Genomic DNA, 19,516 nt, shown 5'->3' with positions numbered 1-19,516 from the left:
TAGCAGCCATTCTGTAAATATTTGTTGAATGAACAAGCAAGCGCGCATACGTGAGGATCCCCTCAGCTCTAATATTCTAGTTCCTTCTGCTGTCCCCCTCTAGGCTGCCTCCCCCAGAGCTTATCAATACTTTCTCTTCCTGAGCCTTGGTTTCCCCATCTGCACAATGGAGGAGAACCGTCTCTGGCCCCCTCATTCAGGGACACTGGAAGGAACACAGGAGGCCGAGATACAGTGGCCAAGAGTTCAGGCTCTGGAGCCTGAGTGGAGTTTGAGACTGACCAGCTGTGTGACCTTGAGCAGGCTACCTAACCTCTCTGGGTCTCAAGGACCTTCAGTAACACGAAGGTAATAATAGTAGCTATCTCCTAAGGTTATTGGTAGGTCAGCCGAGGCAACCCAGGTAAGCACTCTGTCCTTGGTAAATTCTCAATGAGTGGTAAATTCTCTATGATTATTTTTATTATCATAATCATCACTCCCCTCCCTGCTGTAGGAAACCCTTGCCCCGTGGAATTCATTCTTGTCACTGGGCCCAATTCCATGCACAGTGCACGCTGATTCAGCATATATTCACCACGCTGTGACAGTTACATTCAGGGCCACCACGTAGCACAACAAGGGCGGGGGCACCCTTCACATCACATCCTTGTGACCCACACCCCGGTAGTTCTGCAGTGCACAGCCTGAGTGGCCGCACAAGGCACATCTGATCGTGCCTCCCAAGAGCAGAGAGTGAGCGGCTGGCTTCTCACCTGCACCTGCTCTGTAGGTGTATCAGTGATGCCTGGGGGCTGGCGGGCAGCCCTGGCATGTGGATGGAAGAGCAGGCGTTCACCTGGATTTACTGGGACCGGGGGAGAGGGGTGGCGTGGGAGCCCCCTGGGCCCCCAGGTGGTCAGCCAGCCCCTACACCTGCGGCCCGAAATATGGGAAGCCCAAGGCTGGTAGAGTCCTGGAGCTCTAGACTGTGCTTGGTTGTCTCTGCAGGGCTGCAGCCTGGCTTCCTGGGGGAGGGAACACTGTCTCTCTGCCACTCCCCTCCTTCCAGTTCCTTTCTTTTCAATCCCAATGCCTTCCACTTGGGAAAGGCACAGGTGGAAATTCAGAGCTCGTGTGGGGCACCTGGTGGAGGGTAAGAGCAAGCTATGTGGAGGAACCTGAGAAGGCAGCTCAAGCCCCCTCTGCGGTCAGTCTAGCCCGGGGCAGGGCCCCTGGGTCTCGCTGGCACAATCCGGGCAGCCCAGTGGGTTGGGGTCCATGCCATGGCTGCAGATCTGGGGGCTCTTAGCCGGGCTGGCAGTGGCAGGAGGGGAGGCCCCTTCCTGGTCCAGCCCTGTTGGCACCTGGGCTCGGGTAGGGTCAGTGGATGTGGCCACTTTGGGGCTGTCTCCGGCTGTGGTCTTCTCTGATGACGAGGTGGCGGCTGCCTGGTGAGGCTCTTCTTGGGGCAGGCTGCCCGGGGCCAGCAGGAGCCCCTTTTCATCCCTGCCCGGCTTGGTGTGGATGCCCACAGTCTTCAGGATGACGTCCATCTTCTTGGCGTAGTCCAAGTGGCCACTGACCTGCAGGAGGACAGTGAGCGAGGGTCATGGTGGGTGGTCAGAGCTTTGCCCTTCCCAGGGCGCCCAGCTAAGCTCCTGGGCCTCACCCTCTCCCTCAGTCACCCGATCACCAACGCCAAGACTCCAGCTCTCAATGACTCTCAAATCCAGAGTGGGGTGGGAAGCCTCTGGGGTGGGTTCATGGCCATTCTAGAATTTATTTTTATTAATTTATTTTTAGGTTTTACTTATTTATTCATGAGAGACACAGAGAGGGAGGCAGAGACACAGGCAGAAGAAGAAGCAGGCTCCCTGCAGGGAGTGTGAAGCGGGACTTCGATCCCATGACCCTGGGATCACGACCTGAGCTGAAGGCAGATGCTAAACCACTAAGCCACCCAGGGGCCCTCATTCTAGAATTTATTAAATAAAGATGAAAGATGTTTCTTTATAAAATCTGGGTCCTTTGGGGGCAGGAATTGTCACTAAGACAAAGGTTGAGAACTGAGAAGTGCCCACCTTCTTCCTCAGAGAATAGAGATACCCCCGCTTTTGTGTTGGGATGTGTCAGTGAGTGAAGGGAAGGGGTGACTGGGAATGCCCTCTGCCTGACGGCGGTCATGGACAATGCCCGACACGTAGTATGTCCTTAGTACATTGTGGATGAACTCAGTGCACAGGGTCCTTTGACAGGTATTGGCTGCTGTTGATGAAGGAATAGAGCCTTGGAGAGGTAAGGTGACTTGCCCCAGGACATACAGCTAGGATCCGTCAGAGTTGGGTTTTGAATGCGGACCTAGGACCTATCGTCCTCATTGACAATGAGTTGGGGAGGGGAACTTTGAAAATCACTGTCGTTTTACCGAAGAGGAAAGCAAAGTCCAGAGAGGGATGGTGGTTTGCTTCGTGACACACAGCACGTGAGGAGCAAAGGCGCATGGGGCTCTGCTTGCAGTGCTGCAGCTGGAGTCTGCTCAGCTCAGATCTGCTCCTGAAATGCAGCCCTGCGCTCTCCCCTCAGTCCAGGGGGTCTGCTCAGGACAGAACCTTTCTTTTCGTTTAGAAAGAAGGCAGAAAAAACACGGGGGACCCTTAGGGAACCACACAAAGGCTCAGTTGATAACATCTGCATTTCCATTTGAATCACAAATCACACTGAGCTATTCAAATGTGTTTTCAAGAACACAAGATGACAATTCCCTGTATGGTTTTGTTATTTTCTTACAACCAGAATCTGCTGGCAACTCCTTCCTTCCTTCCTTCCTTCCTTCCTTCCTTCCTTCCTCCTCCTCCCTCCCTCCCTCCCTCCCTCCCTTCCTCCCTTCCTTTCTAGATTTTATTTATTTTAGAGAGGGCAAGAGAGAGCGAGCACGCAAGTGGGAAGGGTAGGGGGAGAAGGAGAATCCCAAGCTGACTTCACACCCAGTACGGAGGCTGACGCAAGGCTCGATCCCAGGACCCTGAGATCATGGCCTGAGGGGAAAGCAAGAGTCAGATGTTGAACTGACTGTGCTGCCCAGGCGCCCTTTGTTCTTTTCTTTACAAACGCTTTTAAACAGTGTTCAGTGAACACGCACACGTATACACGCATATAAGAGGCTTTTCAGATCCCTGGGTTCAGGGTGGAGGTCAAGGTGGAGGTCAAGGCAGCGTCTTCCCACAGAGGGTGGACATTAGTGGCTGCAAGGCCCTAGAAAGAACCTAAGTTTGGGGTCAGAGCAATGGGGTTCCGGCCTCAGCTTTCTCTACTGGTAGTGGGTGAGTCCTTTCAATGTCCTGAACTCCAGCTTCTCCATCTGTGACATGAGGATCCTGACACCCATCTTGAAAGTCTACTACCAGAGTTCAAGGGCCTGGCACTTTGTAGGAATCAGCATATGCGACCTCTGACTATTATGTTCCATCTATGGCCCAAAACACTTTCATAGGGACCTCACCCAATTCGAGTTAGTGATACATAGCTCATGGGGTGGGAGGGAAGAAATAATACATACAAGCCACGAGGTACCGCACCTGGCACATTGCCAGAGCCATGTAACTAGGAGCTCCCTTGCCTTAGTGTCCTTGGGAGGGGTGATGGGGGACAGAGGGCGGGGTCCTAGTGGGGCCGATCCATTTGGGAACCCCAAATAGCTGCTCAAGCTCTAGCCATCGCGTCTCAATTCCAGCCAGCAGAAACTTAGACCCACAGGGACAAACAAGAGCTGTTGAAGGGCTGGTGCTGGGCTGGTGCTGGGCTGGGCCGGGTGGAGGCAGACAGGAAGGAAGGCAGGTGTTCGTGGCCCCTGGCTGTCGCTGTTTCTGGGTGGAAATCCCACCGTGCAGCTCCTCCAGCCCTTCCTTGGCTCCACGCTGGCCTGGGTCTCAGCCAACCCTGGTCTCCAACTGCCACTCTGCAAAGCCCCAGGGGGACAACTCGCTGGCAGAGTCCCAATGGAGGGAATCCCATCTCGAAGGGACAGGAGAACCGAGGTGAGGCGGGTGGGAGAAGGATCTCTCCTCGGTGGTGGGAAGGTCTGTGTGGCTGATGCACGACCACCTCCCTGGCTGCCTCGATGGAAATGTGCCACCTGTCCACATTCGCCCTGGGTGTCACCGGGGCTGAGAAGCCCTCCCTGGCCTTCCCACGCTGGCTAGGGACCGTCCCCGGGCTCCCCTGTGGCAGGTTCTCTGCGCCCATCATCTTCATCTGCTTGCTCATCCGTGTTCTCTGACGAACTGTGGGCCGAGGGAGCGTAGGGAGCACTCCCGAGTCACTCCGCGTCACGCGCTGTCTGGACGGGCCTCAGCACCGCCCGCTGCTGTCTGGCGAGGCACCTGGGGATGTGCCCAAACCGGGCTGGCTGTCCCCCGCCTCCCCCGCCCCGGGCTCCTTCCAAGCCTACCAGGCCCCATCGGGTTCCTCTAACCCCTGGGCCTCAGTGTCCTCCTCTGTACAGTGGGGCCGGCACAGCACCTGCTCCATGTGCACTGGTGTGAGCAGTCAGGGAGCTGACCCATGGGCCAGAGCCCTTGACCCGGAGCTAGAGGTCACTGACAGGACCCCACGGACCACGCAGGCTGCACAAGTGCGCTGGCGACGAGCCTGGGTTCCGGGGCTCCAGCACTCGCAGGCAGCCTCAGTTTCCCCGCCTGTGCGTGGGGCCGCTCCAGGACCGGGGGCCTGGCACCTGCTGGCTTGGTTGTCATTAGCTCGTGCCCCGCCCTGTCCGAAGTTCTGGAAGTCCGCTGGCGTTTCCTCTGGGACATGAGGAGTCAGGAGGCCCCTGTGCTGGGTCTCTCGTCTGCCCCCTTCCAGAAACTTCACGAGCCCACCCCTTCGGTAGCAAAAGCCCCACCCGCCGCACCCCAGTGCCCGCACAGCGGAGGCCGAAAGGCAGGTGGGGGGCCTGGCCTTCGTCTGCTTCCCTCCCGCCACGGGAGACGCCCCTCCCGTCCGTGGCCCGCAGGGAGGAGGCCCAGGCAGGCCTCTCCTCTCCGCCCGCAAGAATTTTCAAGAAAAACAGGAGGGCAGCACAAAGGCAATGCTGATTACCTCCAATTTACCCAGAAGAGAAAGGCACTGCTTTTCGTGCTGTGCTCCTGACGTGTGATACTGAGCTACGATCCCGTAAGAGCAGGGAAGCCGCTCCAGAGACAGTCTGAGGAGGGGGACGGTCTGAGACGGTCTCAGGGGCAAAAGAACCAAAGGTAGCGGCAGGGCCAGGAGGGGAGGGGATTGGCATCTAAGTGAAGGCCTACTGTGGGCCAAGCATCCGACACGCGCTGCCTCCCCTGGAAGGCAATTCTCCCCATTTCATAGATGAGAAACTGAGGCACAGAGACGTTAAGCAGTCGGCCCGAGGTCACACAGCCAGCGCGCCAGCAGCAGAGCCTGGCCTCTCTGGGGCCAAAGGCTGCGCTCTTGTCACCGTATCCCACTCAGGGGTGTCCCAGGGCAGAAAGTGGGTCTGGCCAGGGCCCTGTGGTGTTTACAGGGAATTTCATTTACAAGGAAGTTTCTTCTGATCCTTTTCACTTTTGATTTGATTTAATAGGACAGCGAGCCCTCGACACGGGGCAGGAGGCCTCGCTCTGGTCCTGGTGTCTGGTCACTCCCTGGCTCCCAGGATGCTGGACAGCACAGCCCTGGGCCTGGTGGCAGGGCCCGGATCCACGGCCTCTGGCCGTATGAGCCCATTCTCTCAGGTCTGTTTTCCAGCCCGTGAGGTGCAGGTGCCCAATACATACCAGGTGCCCGGCTCTGGCCCCCATCCAGGTGCGGGTGGGGGCTGCTGTGAAGCCCAGCGGGGAGCCCGGATCCTCCCGAGTGCGCCTCCCCCACGGGGTCTCAGATGCCCACGGAGGGGTCTGGGTATCTGCTTGCAGGCAGGGTGGTGCCTTATGCGGACCCTGGGGAAACAGGGATAGGCCCGGGGGGCACTTGGCCCTCGAGCCTGGCCGCCAACAGCGCAGGAACTGAAAACCAGCGCTCTCGCTCTCGTGGGGCCTCGCGTCGCCAGGATCTGCACTGGCCGCAGTCGGCCTGTGATGCAGCTGCAGCTTAGCGCCCGCACCCTCCTGCCACCGAGCAGGAGCGATGCCCATTTCCTCAGGCCTGGGTTTGAGTCCCGCTGTGTGGCCCTGGGCAAGTCCCTCAGCCTCTCTGAGCCTCGGTGTCCCCATCTGTACAATGGGACGCTGGTGCCGGCAAAGGCGGAGGGCAGAGCTGGACACGGACACTGTCCCACACAAAGCTCTCAGCTCCCCGTGACAGGCACGTGCAGGTGGATGAGGTTCCTTCAAGCCCGAAGGGTGGCTCGAGAACTCCAAGCTCGGTTTGTCCCACCCTGTCCCCAGCAAGAATTCTTTTGAACCATCTGCACGCCCGACCTCAGCTTAGCCTTGGATGTCAGGGACCATGGGCGGGGGGCAGGGGGATTATTTCTCGGTGTCTCCTGCGGGGGGATGTCCTGCATTATAAATAAACCCCAGATGATTCCAAGGTGGGGGTTCTTGGAACACCGTCCCCGTTCTGCATGGCAGAGGGGCATAGCCTGGCAGGAAGGGGCTTCCGCTGCGGTCCTGCCCCAGTCCACCTGCGACCTGGGGATGCTCTCGGTACTTGTGGGGGAACCGGGCTGTCCTGACGAGTAACCGGGGGTGGGGAGCGAGGGAGGGCACTACTGTAGGGTGCAGAGCGCGGGCTCTGGGGGTGCGCACCTGGGCTACTCCCAAGCCTCAGTTTCCCAGTCTGTGACATGGGCACAACCATGACTGCCCCAGGGGCTGCGTGAGGATTAGAGACAATGTGCATAAAGGACCTGGTGACAAAGGCCCCAGCTCGAAGACGGTACCCGTCAACAGGAGTTACCTCCCCCCACCAAGCCCCAAGCAAATTCTTACAGTCTCCCTCCTCTGGGGTGAAAGGGGGCAGTGTCCCAGGGCCCGGGGAGGGGGCGGCTGGGGTCCCGAAGCAGCCCCGCTGGCAAATGCAGGGCCCCAGGTGGGGTGGGTGATACTCACGACAGAGGACAGGTCCACATTCTCCACCCTCCTGTCCTGTAGCAGCACGGGCCGTAGGCCGGCGACGCGGAGCCGCATGGACGACGTGCGGTACACGAAGCTCAGCAGCCAGTCCCCGCTGCGGGCAGAGACGGGGCGTCAGCCTCGGGAGCCCTGCACCAGGCCCCGGGATCCCCGGTGGGCCCGGGATCAAGTCCCGCCCCAGCAGTTGCTAGCTGCGTGAGCATGGGCGAGCTGCCTGGCCCCCCAGCCTCGGTCTCCTCACCGCCTCTTACCTCCCAGGTGGGCAGGGGCGCACGGTGAGACACCGCGTCATGGACACGGCGCTCACACACATGGATATTCGGGAAGCATCTGATCCGATGTTGCCTCCCGCCCCGGGCCCTCTTGCTGCGCCTGGTCTTCCAGCATCCGATGGGCTGTCATCCGTCCTTCCAGAATTCAGCTTGGACTCACCCCCAGGGAGTGCCCCTGAGCCCCTCCACCTGGTACTATTAATCCTTTAAGCCTCATGTGCCTGGAACACATGCTCCTTTGGGGACATGAGTCCCATGTCCTCTGTGTGTCCATTCTTGGGTCTTTTTCCTTTTCTAGGCAGAGCTTACTGACAGCAGGACCGTGCCTTTGTCCTATATCCTGTGTCCTGCGCTGGGGCGGCACTCCAAGGTGGGGGCCCAGCCAGGCAGGCTTCCGGCCCCCCCCCCCAGGCTTTGTTGAGGCAGCAACCACAACCAAACTCTGGATTTGCTGCCACATGGCCAGTGGAATGGCTGCCTCGGCTACTCACAGGCCTGGAGGCCACGTGCAAGCAGGGGTCCCCCCTGGTCCTTTTACTGTCATCCCCTCCTCATGGGGTATTTGGAGCAGAGGCCACAGGAGTGTCCCAGGAGGCCCACTGTGGAGTGACGCGGGCCTGCCTCAGCTCACATCCTGGCTCTGCTGTGTGACCTTGGCCAGGCCCCTGAGCCTCTCTGAGCTTCAGTTTCCTTATGGTACCACAGGGAGCAGTAAGTACCGCTTGCCCTGGCTGGCTTCCAGAAGGTTCATGGAAGCTCAAGTAAGTGAATGGATTTGCAGAGAGCTTTATTAATATATATTATATACACTTAAATATGTTTACTTTTCGGTACTTTTGGCCTGAAGCTCTCCGCACACGGACCCTCCACTCCCCACGTTTAAGGAGGTTCCAAGCAAGTAGAACACCTTTGTAGGCCAATTACATGAAATCCTGGTTGGTGCTTAGTTTAAGCAAGAAACTACAGTGACTGCTGGTCTGTGTCCCCCCCCCCCCCCCAGTCTCCCTCCTCTTCCTCCTCCTGCTTTCTCTCTCTAGAGAGATGGCTCGGGATCTCACAAAATAATTGAAAACCAAGTTTATTAGCCTCAGGTTTGCAGCAGAACAGATGGGTTTAATAAGTTTTTGCTGCTTTCATATTGCACCCATGCAATCGTAATTCTTTCCCTTTGCTGTTCATGAAAAGCACCAAAAAATCATGTGCGATGTGAATGGGCCCAGTTTTTATAACTGCTATAGTTTATTGGGCAACTACTATGTGGCAACCCTTTTCTAATCTTTCCAGAAGCCCTGTGCAGCAGGAGGGACTATTATTCCACAGATAACTGGCAGAGCCAAGATTTTAACTGGGGACCATGTTTTTTTTGTTTTTTCTTTTTTTTTTTACTAGATAAAAAGTAAGAGCATGAATGGCAGTCAGGGTGGTGATGGTAGCGAGGGGCAGGGGCAGAGGGAGAGAGAGGCTCCTCAGGCGGACTCCCCACTGAGCGTGGAGCATGACCTGGGGCTCGACCTCAGGACCCTGAGATTACGACCTGAGCCAAAATGAAGAGACGGATGCTTAACTGACTGCGTCATCCAGGGGCCCCAAATGAGGTCCTTCTGACATTAAAGCTTTGTCTGTTCCTTTTCTTCTCTTGTTTTTTAAAACTATCCTTATTTGGGCAGCCTGGGTGGCTCAGTGGTTTAGCGCCGCCTTCAGCCCAGGGCGTGATCCTGGAGACCCGGGATTGAGTCCCATGTCGGGCTCCCTGCAGGGAGCCTGCTTCTCCCTCTGCCTGTGTCTCTACCTGTCTGTCTCTCTGTTTCTCATGAAAAAAATAAATAAAATCTTAAAAAAAAATCCTTATTTGAAAAAATAAAATTAAAATCTCTTTTTACCTCCAATCTTTAGGGGTGGCTGTTGTTATCAGTTTCCTATGGTCCTTCAGGACCTTCCTGCGCATTTACAGACACCTAGATACTCAGATGTACACACAGAAGTTTTTTCCCCTCATACATGGAATCCTAGTCTGTACCGCTGCACTTGCCTTTTCCCTCTTTTTCCCTCTGTACCTATTCTCCCATTTGTGGTCATTTAAATTGTTTTAAATATTTAGTTATAAATGAAGCTGCCACGATTCTCTGTACATCCATTTCTGTGCGTGTGTGTACCTAGTACAGCAGGATCACAGAAGTTAGAATGTGTGGGACCAGAAAACCGGGACATTAAAAATTTTGGTGGATATGGCCACTTGTTCTCCAAAGAGTATTTACTAAATTCAACTATCGCCAACAGCATATGGCGGTGCTGTTTCTCCACATCTTTACCAACACTGGATGTTATTCATGTTTCAGATCTTTGATAATCTGATGGGTGATAAGTCATATCTTACTGATTTTAATCTGCATTTATTTCATTCATGATGAGGTTGGGCATCTTTTAAAATATTTGTTGACTGTGGGGTGCCTGGGTGGCTCATCCGGTTAGGTGTCCGACTCTTGATTTCGGCTCAGGTCATGAACTCAGGGTCGTGAGATCGAGCCTGCATCAGCTTCTGTGCTCAGGGGGCAGTCTGCTTGAGCTTCTCTTCTTTTCCTTCTGTCTTCCCATCCCCCAAAGCACACTCTCTCTCTCTCAAATAATTTTTAAATTTAAAAATTAATTATTAAAAATTAATAATTTTGAATTTATTTAATAATAAATTTTATTTAATAATTAAAAATTATTTAATATTTATAAATTTTTTAATTCAATTTTAAATTAAATAAAAAATTATTGACTATATTCTGTGAGTTTATGTGTAGATATCCTTGGAACACTTTATTAGATTTATTGATTTGCATGAGCTCTTTATATATTATGTCTCTGTCTTTTGCTTCTTTGTTCTTCCTACCATATCCTAATTCTAAGAACTCAGCTTAGAGTATAAGTGATAGAGCCAAGCTGATGGTCAGAACTCCTGTGTCCTGGCTAACGGTCTCTGCCTGTGGCGGAGAATCATCTTTATCGTTAGCTCTGAACTACACAGCTGTTGCTGTGGGCGAAATCATCAAAATGCTAAAGACTTTCCCAATTTTTTCCATTTAGTTTTGGGTCCTACTTTGGATGATCGGGCTTAGGTCAAAATTAAGGTTGACTGGTCTCAGTTTTCTCATTTGTAAAAGGGGATTAAAGAACTAATAACATCACAGGGTTTGGGGGAGGATTAAAGGAGATCATGACCCCAAAGACAGGGTCTGGCAGGCGGCAAGAGTCTAATACTCAGGATATCCGTCCCCCTCACATGGCGGCATGTTGCATTTTTAAGTTTTGACTTTTTGATAATTGTCGATTTCAATGTGTCCTTTTCATTTCTTTCTTTCTTTCTTTTTTTTTTTAAGGATTTTATTTATTCATGAGAGACACAGAGAGAGAGGCAGAGACACAGGCAGAGGGAGAGCAGGCTCCATGCAGGGAGCCCGATGCGGGACTCAATCCAAGGACCCTGGGATCATGCTCTGAGCCACCCAGGCACCTCTCCACGTGTCCTTTCCACTAGATGGGAGTCCCTCCCATCCTACCCATCTTTGTATTCCCGGCCCAGCCACGGCCTCGGGCCCAGAATGCTGGATGATCCTGCCTTTCTTCTAACCTCAGCTGGGAGCCTCTTCCTCCCCACAAACCCGAAACATATTCTTTAGAATCGGGAATCCAGCACTTTGCTCTTTCTCTACTCTTTGCCTTTCCAATGATCGTCCCTGCCCCCTGGCTTCAGCGGAAGCTGGTGACCCCACGGGCCCTCACTCCAGCTCTGCCTTCTCTGAGCTCTAGTGCCACGTTTCCTGCCGGTTGGTGGAAACGTCACGTTCGTGACCCAGTGGATCAGCTGCCTCCCCCGAGTCCTACCTCCTCGTTTTCTAAATTGTTGTATTTTAAGTTGTGTTCACAGAGTCTACAACTAGTCAGCCAACCTTCCTGTTTCCTAAACTCCAGACCTGTCCTTCGGATCTGAGCCCAGAATGTCACCTTCTTGTCAACAGCCTGCGCTTTGATCCACAAAATGCAGATCCCTTATGTAAAATCTCGGAGGCTGACTGTGTTTCAGAATTCAGAATAATGCCTTGGATTTTAGGAGGTGATCCAGCTTGTAGCCTGTACATCACATAATCCACCAGCGAGGTTTGGGGTGGGGTCCCAAAGTCATCCAGCCCAAAGCCCAGTGGGAGGAGTAAAGCCTAGAAACGTCTCTCGGCAGCTCAGGACACACCGAACCGGGGGAAAAGCCTTTGATTTCAGAGCTTCTGGATTCTGGTGTCGCACTCGAGCTTCCAGATGCCTGACTGGAGCTGCCTGTTTTCCCCACCAGCTTCCCCACCAGGCACTGGGTTCCATGGGGCTGGGGCTCCTTCCCTAGTGCACCTGGCACGAGGCTGGTGCTCACGAGTGTGCTGAAGGACTATCCCAAGGCCGACGGTGCTGAGGATCCACAGTAACATCCTGTCACTCACAGAGCATGTGCGCACCATGTGCAACTCTGTGGATCACTTAACTATCATCACAGCCTGGGGGGAGTTACTACTATCATTTCGCTGTCCCCCCCATACACATGGAGAAACTGAGGCCAGCATGAAGTCCTAGGTCTGTGCAATTCTAAATCACTGCTCTTAAACACTGTTACCCCATCCTCTGCCTCATTCGGAGGCTGATGGGCCCGAGCACCTTCTCAGGCTCAGTGGTGGGCTTCATCTTTTCTTCCCCAAAGTCTGGGGCATGGCCTTGACCAGAGCTCCCGAGGCATTCTTCTGCAAGGCCACACAAGGGGCGCCTCCCTTCCAGCCTTGCTGCTGCCGGCCCTCAGAGCTCCCCCAGGTCCTGCCAAGGGTTGTTGTGCGGCTTGGGTCCCTGCTCCTCCAAGGTGTGGGTCCCGGCTCCTCCAACCTTAACTGCCTGTTCCGTCACCCTGCCCTGCCTCAGGTGCTCTGAGAGCTCGGCCCACACGCCCACCCACCCCTTCCCACCAGGCATCCACAGACCTCATGCTGGGGCCCCATCTTTGTTTTCCAGTCTGACCCACTCACCTACATCCTCCACCCCCAGATGATGGTGACCCCCATGGCCTCTCCTGTCACCCTGCTAGCTGGACTCAGGCCTGACACAGGGAGACACTTTACCCTCATCCTATGGGGATGGAGGCTTCCCAGATCAGAACGCCTTGCTCCTAGCAGGCCAGAGCCCCACTGGTCCTGGGATCCTCCAGGACAGGGGCCAGGCCTCGAACACCTGTGTCCCCAGCACTGGGCCCAGGCACGCTAAGTGCTCAGTTAGTACCATCACCTCTGGTGCAAGATCTGGACAGACCTGCAGTAGCCGTTAATGATCCTCCCTGACACCACCTTCCGGAAGGGCTCCCAGTGCTTGGCTTCTCCTTCCACGGGCGCACCCAGCAGGACGACGTCCTCGATGATCCCTTGGCAATCTGGGGAGAGAACCCAGGAGAGGCCGTCAGTGTCATTGGCTGCAGTGTGTCCTGGAGGGGACTCTCCAAGAGATGGGTGTCACACACATATGTGCAAGCACACGTGCTCACCCCACACATATGCTCACACGTGTCTGTGCACAGGTAGTCACGGGGGCTTCCACCCACGGAGGCCCAGGCCCTGGGACTGCTCTCTTCCTGCAAAGCACCACTCTCCCCATTTTAGGGTTAAGAAGAACCACAGACATTGTCGAAATCGCGTGGCTAGGAAGTGACACAGCCTGAGCTGGGACCCAGATCTAGTCTCACCATCCGTGAAGCGCCCAACCAGCTATGGACTTGGAGGGGACATCTTCCTTCAGGAGAGACCGGTGGGCCCCGGGTCATCGTGCTTGCCAGGATGGAGACGCCACAGCCTGCCTTGGCAGCAGTTCCCCGGGGCCCGCACAGCGTGGCGGGACGGCGGGAGGGAAGGGAAGGTGGGGCCGACTGGGTCCCAGGACACGGGGGTACATTCATCAGCTGCACTGACCAGTTGGTTCAGGAACATTTCGGGCGGGGTTATTCAAAGTGGGATCCAACCGACCAGGGCTGGCCCGTGGACTGTTTGTCCTTTCATTTATTAAAGATTTTATTTATTTGACAGAGAGAGAGCGTGAGAGCGAGCACAAGCAGGGGGACTGGGAGGCAGAGGGAGAGGGAGGAGCAGGCTCCTCGCTGAGCAGGGAGCCCGATGTGTGCCTCGATCCCAGGACCCTAAGATCATGACCTGAGCTGAAGGCAAACGCTTACAGGCACCCCCGTCTGTCCTCTAAATACAGAGAGAGGGAAGCAGCAGTTCTCCCTCGTGGCGGACTAGGACCCAACAGTTCACAGACGGGCGTGAGAGTGGACGTTGAGAAGCACGGCTCCCGGCCAATGAGAGCTGCACATGCACCCCCGTCTGGTCCCCCTGTCCCGTCCCCCCGACTCTGTCACTCCCTGTCCTTTCCCCTGCTGTGGTTTTCTTCCTGTCGCGTATTGTTTGCTCATGTTGTCTAGGTTCAGTGAGGGCAGGTGCTCGGCTGCCTCAGTCACAGCTGTGCGGCAGCGTCTAGAGCAGTGCCTGGCAGGTGCCTGGTGCTCAGGAAAGATTTGAACGAACGAACGAAGAGTAAGTAAGGTGGCATCTCTCAGGGAAGCCAGTACTTTGCAGTTGCAAGGCCCTAGCTTCAAATAACGTCTGAGTATGGGACTTGGCTGGGTCACTTGCCTTCTGGTGGGTAATGACACTGGCCTTGAGGGGCTTTATTTATTATTTTTATTTTTGAAAGAGATTTTACTTATTTATTCAGGAGAGACACACAGAGTGAGGCAGAGACACAGGCAGAGGGAGAAGCAGGTTCCCTGTGGGGAGCCCGAAGTGGGGCTCGATCCCAGGACCCTGGGGTCATGACATGGGCCGAAGGCAGAGTTCAACCATGAAGCCATCCGGATGCCTCTGGCCCTGAGGATCACAGTGTGGGAAAACCCCAGCACAGGTGATGCACAGGTGAAGTGAGTGTGCCCTCCCCCTGTCCCGCGGCCCCGCCTCCCCAAAGGTGGTTCTGTCTTAGGATTCTGAGTTTCTGCAGGTGCCGGGAAGCCCTATGCTCAGTGCCATTCCTGGGGAATGCGAGAGGGGCGTCCCTGCTCGCTGAGTGACACAGGCCTCGTGGCTTCCTCTCTCTGGGCTCCAGTTTCTAACCAGAGCACTTCCAACTACTCTGTTTGGGATTCCATGTCTGAGGAAGGGGTTCCAGGCTAACAGGTGTTTGGGAACCTCTGGAGTATCACGTGTTCTAAGAGCTCCTGTGTCTCTGATGTTGAAAGATGCCATGGCACAGAATTCTGATTTCGCTCCTTTTGCTTCCAGAAGGATGATAACCCGACAGAAGGGGATTTAAAACTTCGGGAAGCTGGCAGTGCGTGTGCTGAATAGAAAGGATGACTCAGTGGCCCCTCGGTGGATGGGCTATTTCAGGTGCTTATGTGGCTGGCAAAGCTGAAGAGAATGGGATTTTATCCTCCCCCCTTCTCTTTGTAGCCAAGGAAACTGGGTCTCAGAGGGGATGGGACACGTTCAAGGCCACACAGGAAGTGAGACTAAAGCTGAGACCAAAGCCCAGACTGCACGGGCAGCGGCTGGGTCCCCGGGGCCATGCTCTCTGCTGTTTGCACTAACAACACGAAGTACCGTGATCACACGTGGGTCATCACTGCTCCCAGAGTGCCACCGAGGGCCACTGGCTGAGCTCAGCAGCTTTGTGGCCAGCCGTGGTAAAGCAGCATCCCTGGTGGGTGGCCCTGAGCCACTGTCAGGATCCTGTAAGCAGCCACTGGAAAGCTCATAGGAAAAGCCAGAAAAGGTAGTTGCCTGTGATCTTGAACTGAGACCAGTAGTCGAACCTCACAAAACAGTCCAGGCCGGAGCCAAAGCAAGTCACGGTGGGCAGTGAGCTGGAATTGTATTCACCCATCAATGATGCCTGGCTGGCCCTTTGTCATCAGGCTGTTGGCCACACTCAGACGCGTGCCCCAAAGAGGGTTTGCTCTCTGTGAGGTTGCAAACCTGGAGACAAGCCCTGCGGCAGGCTCTCGGTAACGCACCGGCGTTAGCTGAGGAGCTCGGCACGAATTACTTTAGACCCATCCAAGGTAAAGTCCTCTACGGCAGGTCATCACCACCTGCCTGTTCCAGGGAATGGGATGGTCCAGCACGGAAATCTGGGGTCAGGAAAAAGAGGAACACTGGCTGCTGTAGTAGATGCTGGGAAGGAAAAAATGTCAAATTTCACCATCTGGTCCCAAACCTTGTAATACCAGAACATTTCATTCTTTCAGTAAAAAAAGAAAATTCTCACTCAGGTCCAGCTTAGTGTCAAGCTTAGTGTCCTCACTGCCTTCTTGCTGCAGGGACAACGAATGTTTGCCGAGACATGTTTGGATTTACTCCTATTGCTACTATCAAATTTTCTTCTTCTGATTTTTTTTTTTTTTAAGAGAGAGAGAACATGTGCACTCTTGGGGGCAGGGGAGAGGCAGAGGGAGAGCAAGAGAATGTCAAGCAGAGCCCAATGTGGGGCTCGATCTCATGACCCTGAGATCATGACCTGAGCCACAGTCAAGACTCAGATGCTTAATGGACTGAGCCACTCAGGTGCCCCTGTTCTTGTGAATTTTTAAGGTGTGAAGATAATTCTACAGCTTTACAAATAGATTTTTAATGTAAAGGGAGGGAGGGATACAACATGCATTCATCTATCTTCAAGTCAGGAGACTTGGAGGCTTTTGAGGCTTGGATTTCTCACTTAAAAAAAAAGTTATTTATTTATTTTAGAGAGAGAGAGAGAGAGAGAGAGAGAGAGAGAGAGAGAGAGCAGGCACATGTGCAAGGGAACATAAGCAGGGGGGAGGGGAAATCCCAAACAGACTCCACACTGAGCCCAATGCAGGGCTCGATCAATGACCCCGAGATCATGACCTAAGTTGTCAAGAGTCAGATGCTCAAATGACTGGGCCCCCCAGGTGCCCCCAGATTTCTCACTTTTAAACACAACTCTGTGAAGACAAACCATGAGAGACTCCTGTCTCTGGGAAACAAAGGGTTGCAGAAAGGGAGGCAGGTGAGGGGATGGGGTAAAACTGGGTGACGGGCATTAAGGAGGGCACATGACGAGATGAGCACTGGGTGTTATACTATATGTTGGCAAATGGAATTTAAGTAAAATTAAAAAAAATAAAGTGTTTAAAAAACTATAAAAAATAAAAACAATTATCTGTATATTTTTAATATCTGCTTTGTTACCGCTGTTATAACTGGTGCAAAGGAGGCTCTGAACCTCCAGGAGTTCGGAAAGAAAAGCCTGGCCAGTTACGTCTTTACCTCTGCACATCTAGTCCTTTCTGTTGCTCACATGTGTGGTGAAAAACATTTCTTTCCCATACTTTCTTCTACCTCTTATTTTTATTCTTAACACAGGAGCCAGAGTGATCCCTTTAAAATGCAAGCTGTAGGCATGAGGCATCTTTCGGGGGGTGCTGGAAATGTTCTAAAATTGGGTCGCGGTGACGGCTGCACAACTCTGTATGTTGAATAAAAGTTACTGAATCGTACACACAGAATGGAGGATTTTGGGGTCTGTAAATTATGCTGTAGGAAAGTCAGATCATTTCACTCCTGCGCTCAAAACTCTCCTGTGGATCCCATGTTCCCTGGAGTCAAAGTCACTGTGACAGCCGTGAAGGGCCCAAGTGACCTTCCGGATGCTTCCACCTTGCTCACTCTGCTCCAGCCACACTGGCCCGGCTGTTCCCTCTCCTTGAATGTTCTTCCCTCTAATACCCTCCCCCTCACCTCTTTGCTTAACTGCCACCCTCCCAGGGTAGACGAATGCACCCTCCCCCATGTGCCTCACCTCCTTTCTTTGATTTTTCTCCATTCCCTTAAGACTACCTGACTTCCTACCTGTTTTATTTTTAAAAGCCTCATTTATAGCCTGTCTCCTACTAGTATGCAGGCTCCCCAAGGGCTGAGATTGGTCTTTTTTTTCCCCTCTAGTGAATCCCCAGTGCCTGGAACAGTGCCTGGCACAGCTGCTGAGTGCGATAGCTATTTGTGGAATGAATGAAGGCAGGCAACGCAACTGAGCAGTGTGAACCTTTCACGTTGAGAATACATGCAAAGAGGCTACTTCTTTTTCTTTTCTTTTTTTTTTTGCTCTTGGCACAACTTCTTCCCAGCAGCTACAGCTGGGGATCTCCGAAGGCTGGATAAAAGCAAATGAAGATGCTAACCCAGCTGAAAGTAAACGGACGCATCTTTAACTGCTGTTCTCAGCCCCTACAGTTGCTCAGTTCTAGAGCTCTGTTCTGGGGGAGCGGAATTTAGATAAATCAGCGTATACCTTGCTTGCCGCACTTCTCACGACTGCAGTCTGAAACGGGCAGAAAGCAAGTGGTCCTTCTGAAGCTACCACTGCCCCGGTCTCCTCCCCTGGCCTCAGAGGACGCGTTCCAAAGGCTCACGGTAACCTTCTCCAGGTCGCCAGCCCCTTCAGCTGATTCATGGTACAGCCCAGGGGTGCCCGATCTCTGGAGCCAGAGATCCAGAGCGACTCCAAGGGCCTAAGAAACTGCACAAGCACCAACTGCTGTTGGCCAAGCCAATGCCTCCCATGACTCACACATCAGGTGTCATGATTTCAAGACTGCGCGGATGCTGCGGTGACTCACAGGATGCCTGGTAAAGGCTGCTTTTGGTCATTTCATATCTCAACCAGGAGACCCTGAAAATAGGACTGCCACCGGGGGCAGGTCTGTGAAGACGTCTGCCATTAGAAAGGACCCACATGCTCAGGAAGGCTAGGACTCGCCAGTCCAGGGAAAGCGGCCTGGCCTGTGGCATGAGAGAAACCTGTGTTCGAATCCCAACATCGCCGTGGTCTGAAATGAGGTCAGTCATTCAATAATGTGGATTCTTGGGGCACCTGGGTGGCTCAGTGGTTGAGCGTCTGTCTTTGGCTTGGGTTATGATCCCAGGGTCCTGGGATCGAGTCCCTATTGGGCTCCCTGTGGGGAGCCTGCTTCTCCCTCTGCCATTAGCTGAGGAGGTCGGTGAGAATTACTTTACTTGTCCCGGTCTCTCTCTCTGTCTCTCATGAATAAATAAAATCTTTAAAAAAATAATGTGGATTTTCAGCTGCCTTATCTCAGCTGTCAGATGGAGAATATATAACAATATTGATTCTCCAGGGCGGGAGAGAGAGGCCGTATGTTCAGGGCAGCGTCTGGTACAGGGCTTGGTCCGTGGTATCTATGTTCCCACATGATCGGTTTGGAACCAGGTGGAAATGGAGTGCACGAAGCAAGTTTTTGCAGATGGCCTGACCACTTAGAGAGACATGCCTGTTTCTAGCCGGCCACTGGGCACAGGTGCGGCGGTGGCTCAGCAGAGGGGGGCAGAGGTGATGCCCAGCAGAGGGTGGCAGGGAGAGCAGAGCCACTTCCTCATTAAAGCATAATCTTTAATTGTGATAAAATGCACAGAACATAAAATTTACCATCTAACCATCTTTAAGTGTACAGTTCAGTAGCCTTCAGTATGTTCCCATTGTCGCATTACCCAGCCTCACTTTTTATCAAGGGGAATTTAGATCTTGTCTTCACACGGTTCTGGCAGTTCACACTACACTCTTGACAAGACACTTTCATGCCCTGACACTCTGAAGATTGTCTTTTTTCAACCCCCACCCCCAAAACCAAGAACTGGGGGTGCCTGGGTGGCTCAGTTGGTTAAACGTCCGACCCTTGGTTTCGGCTCAAGTTGTGATCTCAGGGGTGTGAGACTGAACCCCAGGTTGGGCTTTGCGCTCACTGGGGAGTCTGCTTGAGACTCTCTCTTTCCCTCTGCCACTTCGTCTCCTCTTTCCATCTCTTAAAAAAAAAAAAAAGAGAACAGAATAGACAGCGTCTTTATGACAGCAAATTTGTTTACACTATTGTGTTGGTCTTGAAAACTATACAGATTAAGTTTTGTGAAACTAAACAGTCTTACAACGTACCCAGGAGGGTCGGTTCTTCCAAAGAGCCCCCTGGAGAATCTTTTTGTACAGCGAGGGGACCCTGTGTCACTGGGGACGACCCCTCCTGGCTTGGCCTTTGTCATTTTGTCTTTTCCATACAGTAGGCTTTCTTAAAGTGAGGCAGGCCTGTGC

The 19,516-nt window shown here is 53.5% G+C and overlaps 1 protein-coding gene across 4 annotated transcripts in view; it reads right to left on the bottom strand.

The window, feature by feature from the left end:
• Window positions 1–444: 444 nt before the first annotated feature.
• Window positions 445–19,516, bottom strand: part of TMCO4 (transmembrane and coiled-coil domains 4) — a 92,052-nt gene continuing 72,980 nt past the window's right edge. For all 4 annotated transcript variants that reach the window (XM_041767018.1, XM_041767016.1, XM_041767017.1 and 1 more), the window contains 3 exons: window positions 12,665–12,782; window positions 7,050–7,167; window positions 445–1,565 (listed from right to left, as the gene is read on the bottom strand). In XM_041767018.1, coding sequence (XP_041622952.1) covers window positions 1,191–1,565; window positions 7,050–7,167; window positions 12,665–12,782 — 611 coding nt within the window. In that variant the 3' untranslated portion in view covers window positions 445–1,190. The remainder of the gene's footprint in view (window positions 1,566–7,049; window positions 7,168–12,664; window positions 12,783–19,516) is intronic.

The sequence above is a fragment of the Vulpes lagopus genome, chromosome 8, assembly GCF_018345385.1.
Source record: "Vulpes lagopus strain Blue_001 chromosome 8, ASM1834538v1, whole genome shotgun sequence".
In the NCBI taxonomy this organism is placed as follows: domain Eukaryota; kingdom Metazoa; phylum Chordata; class Mammalia; order Carnivora; family Canidae; genus Vulpes; species Vulpes lagopus.
This window is presented reverse-complemented; position numbering and strand designations above follow the sequence as displayed.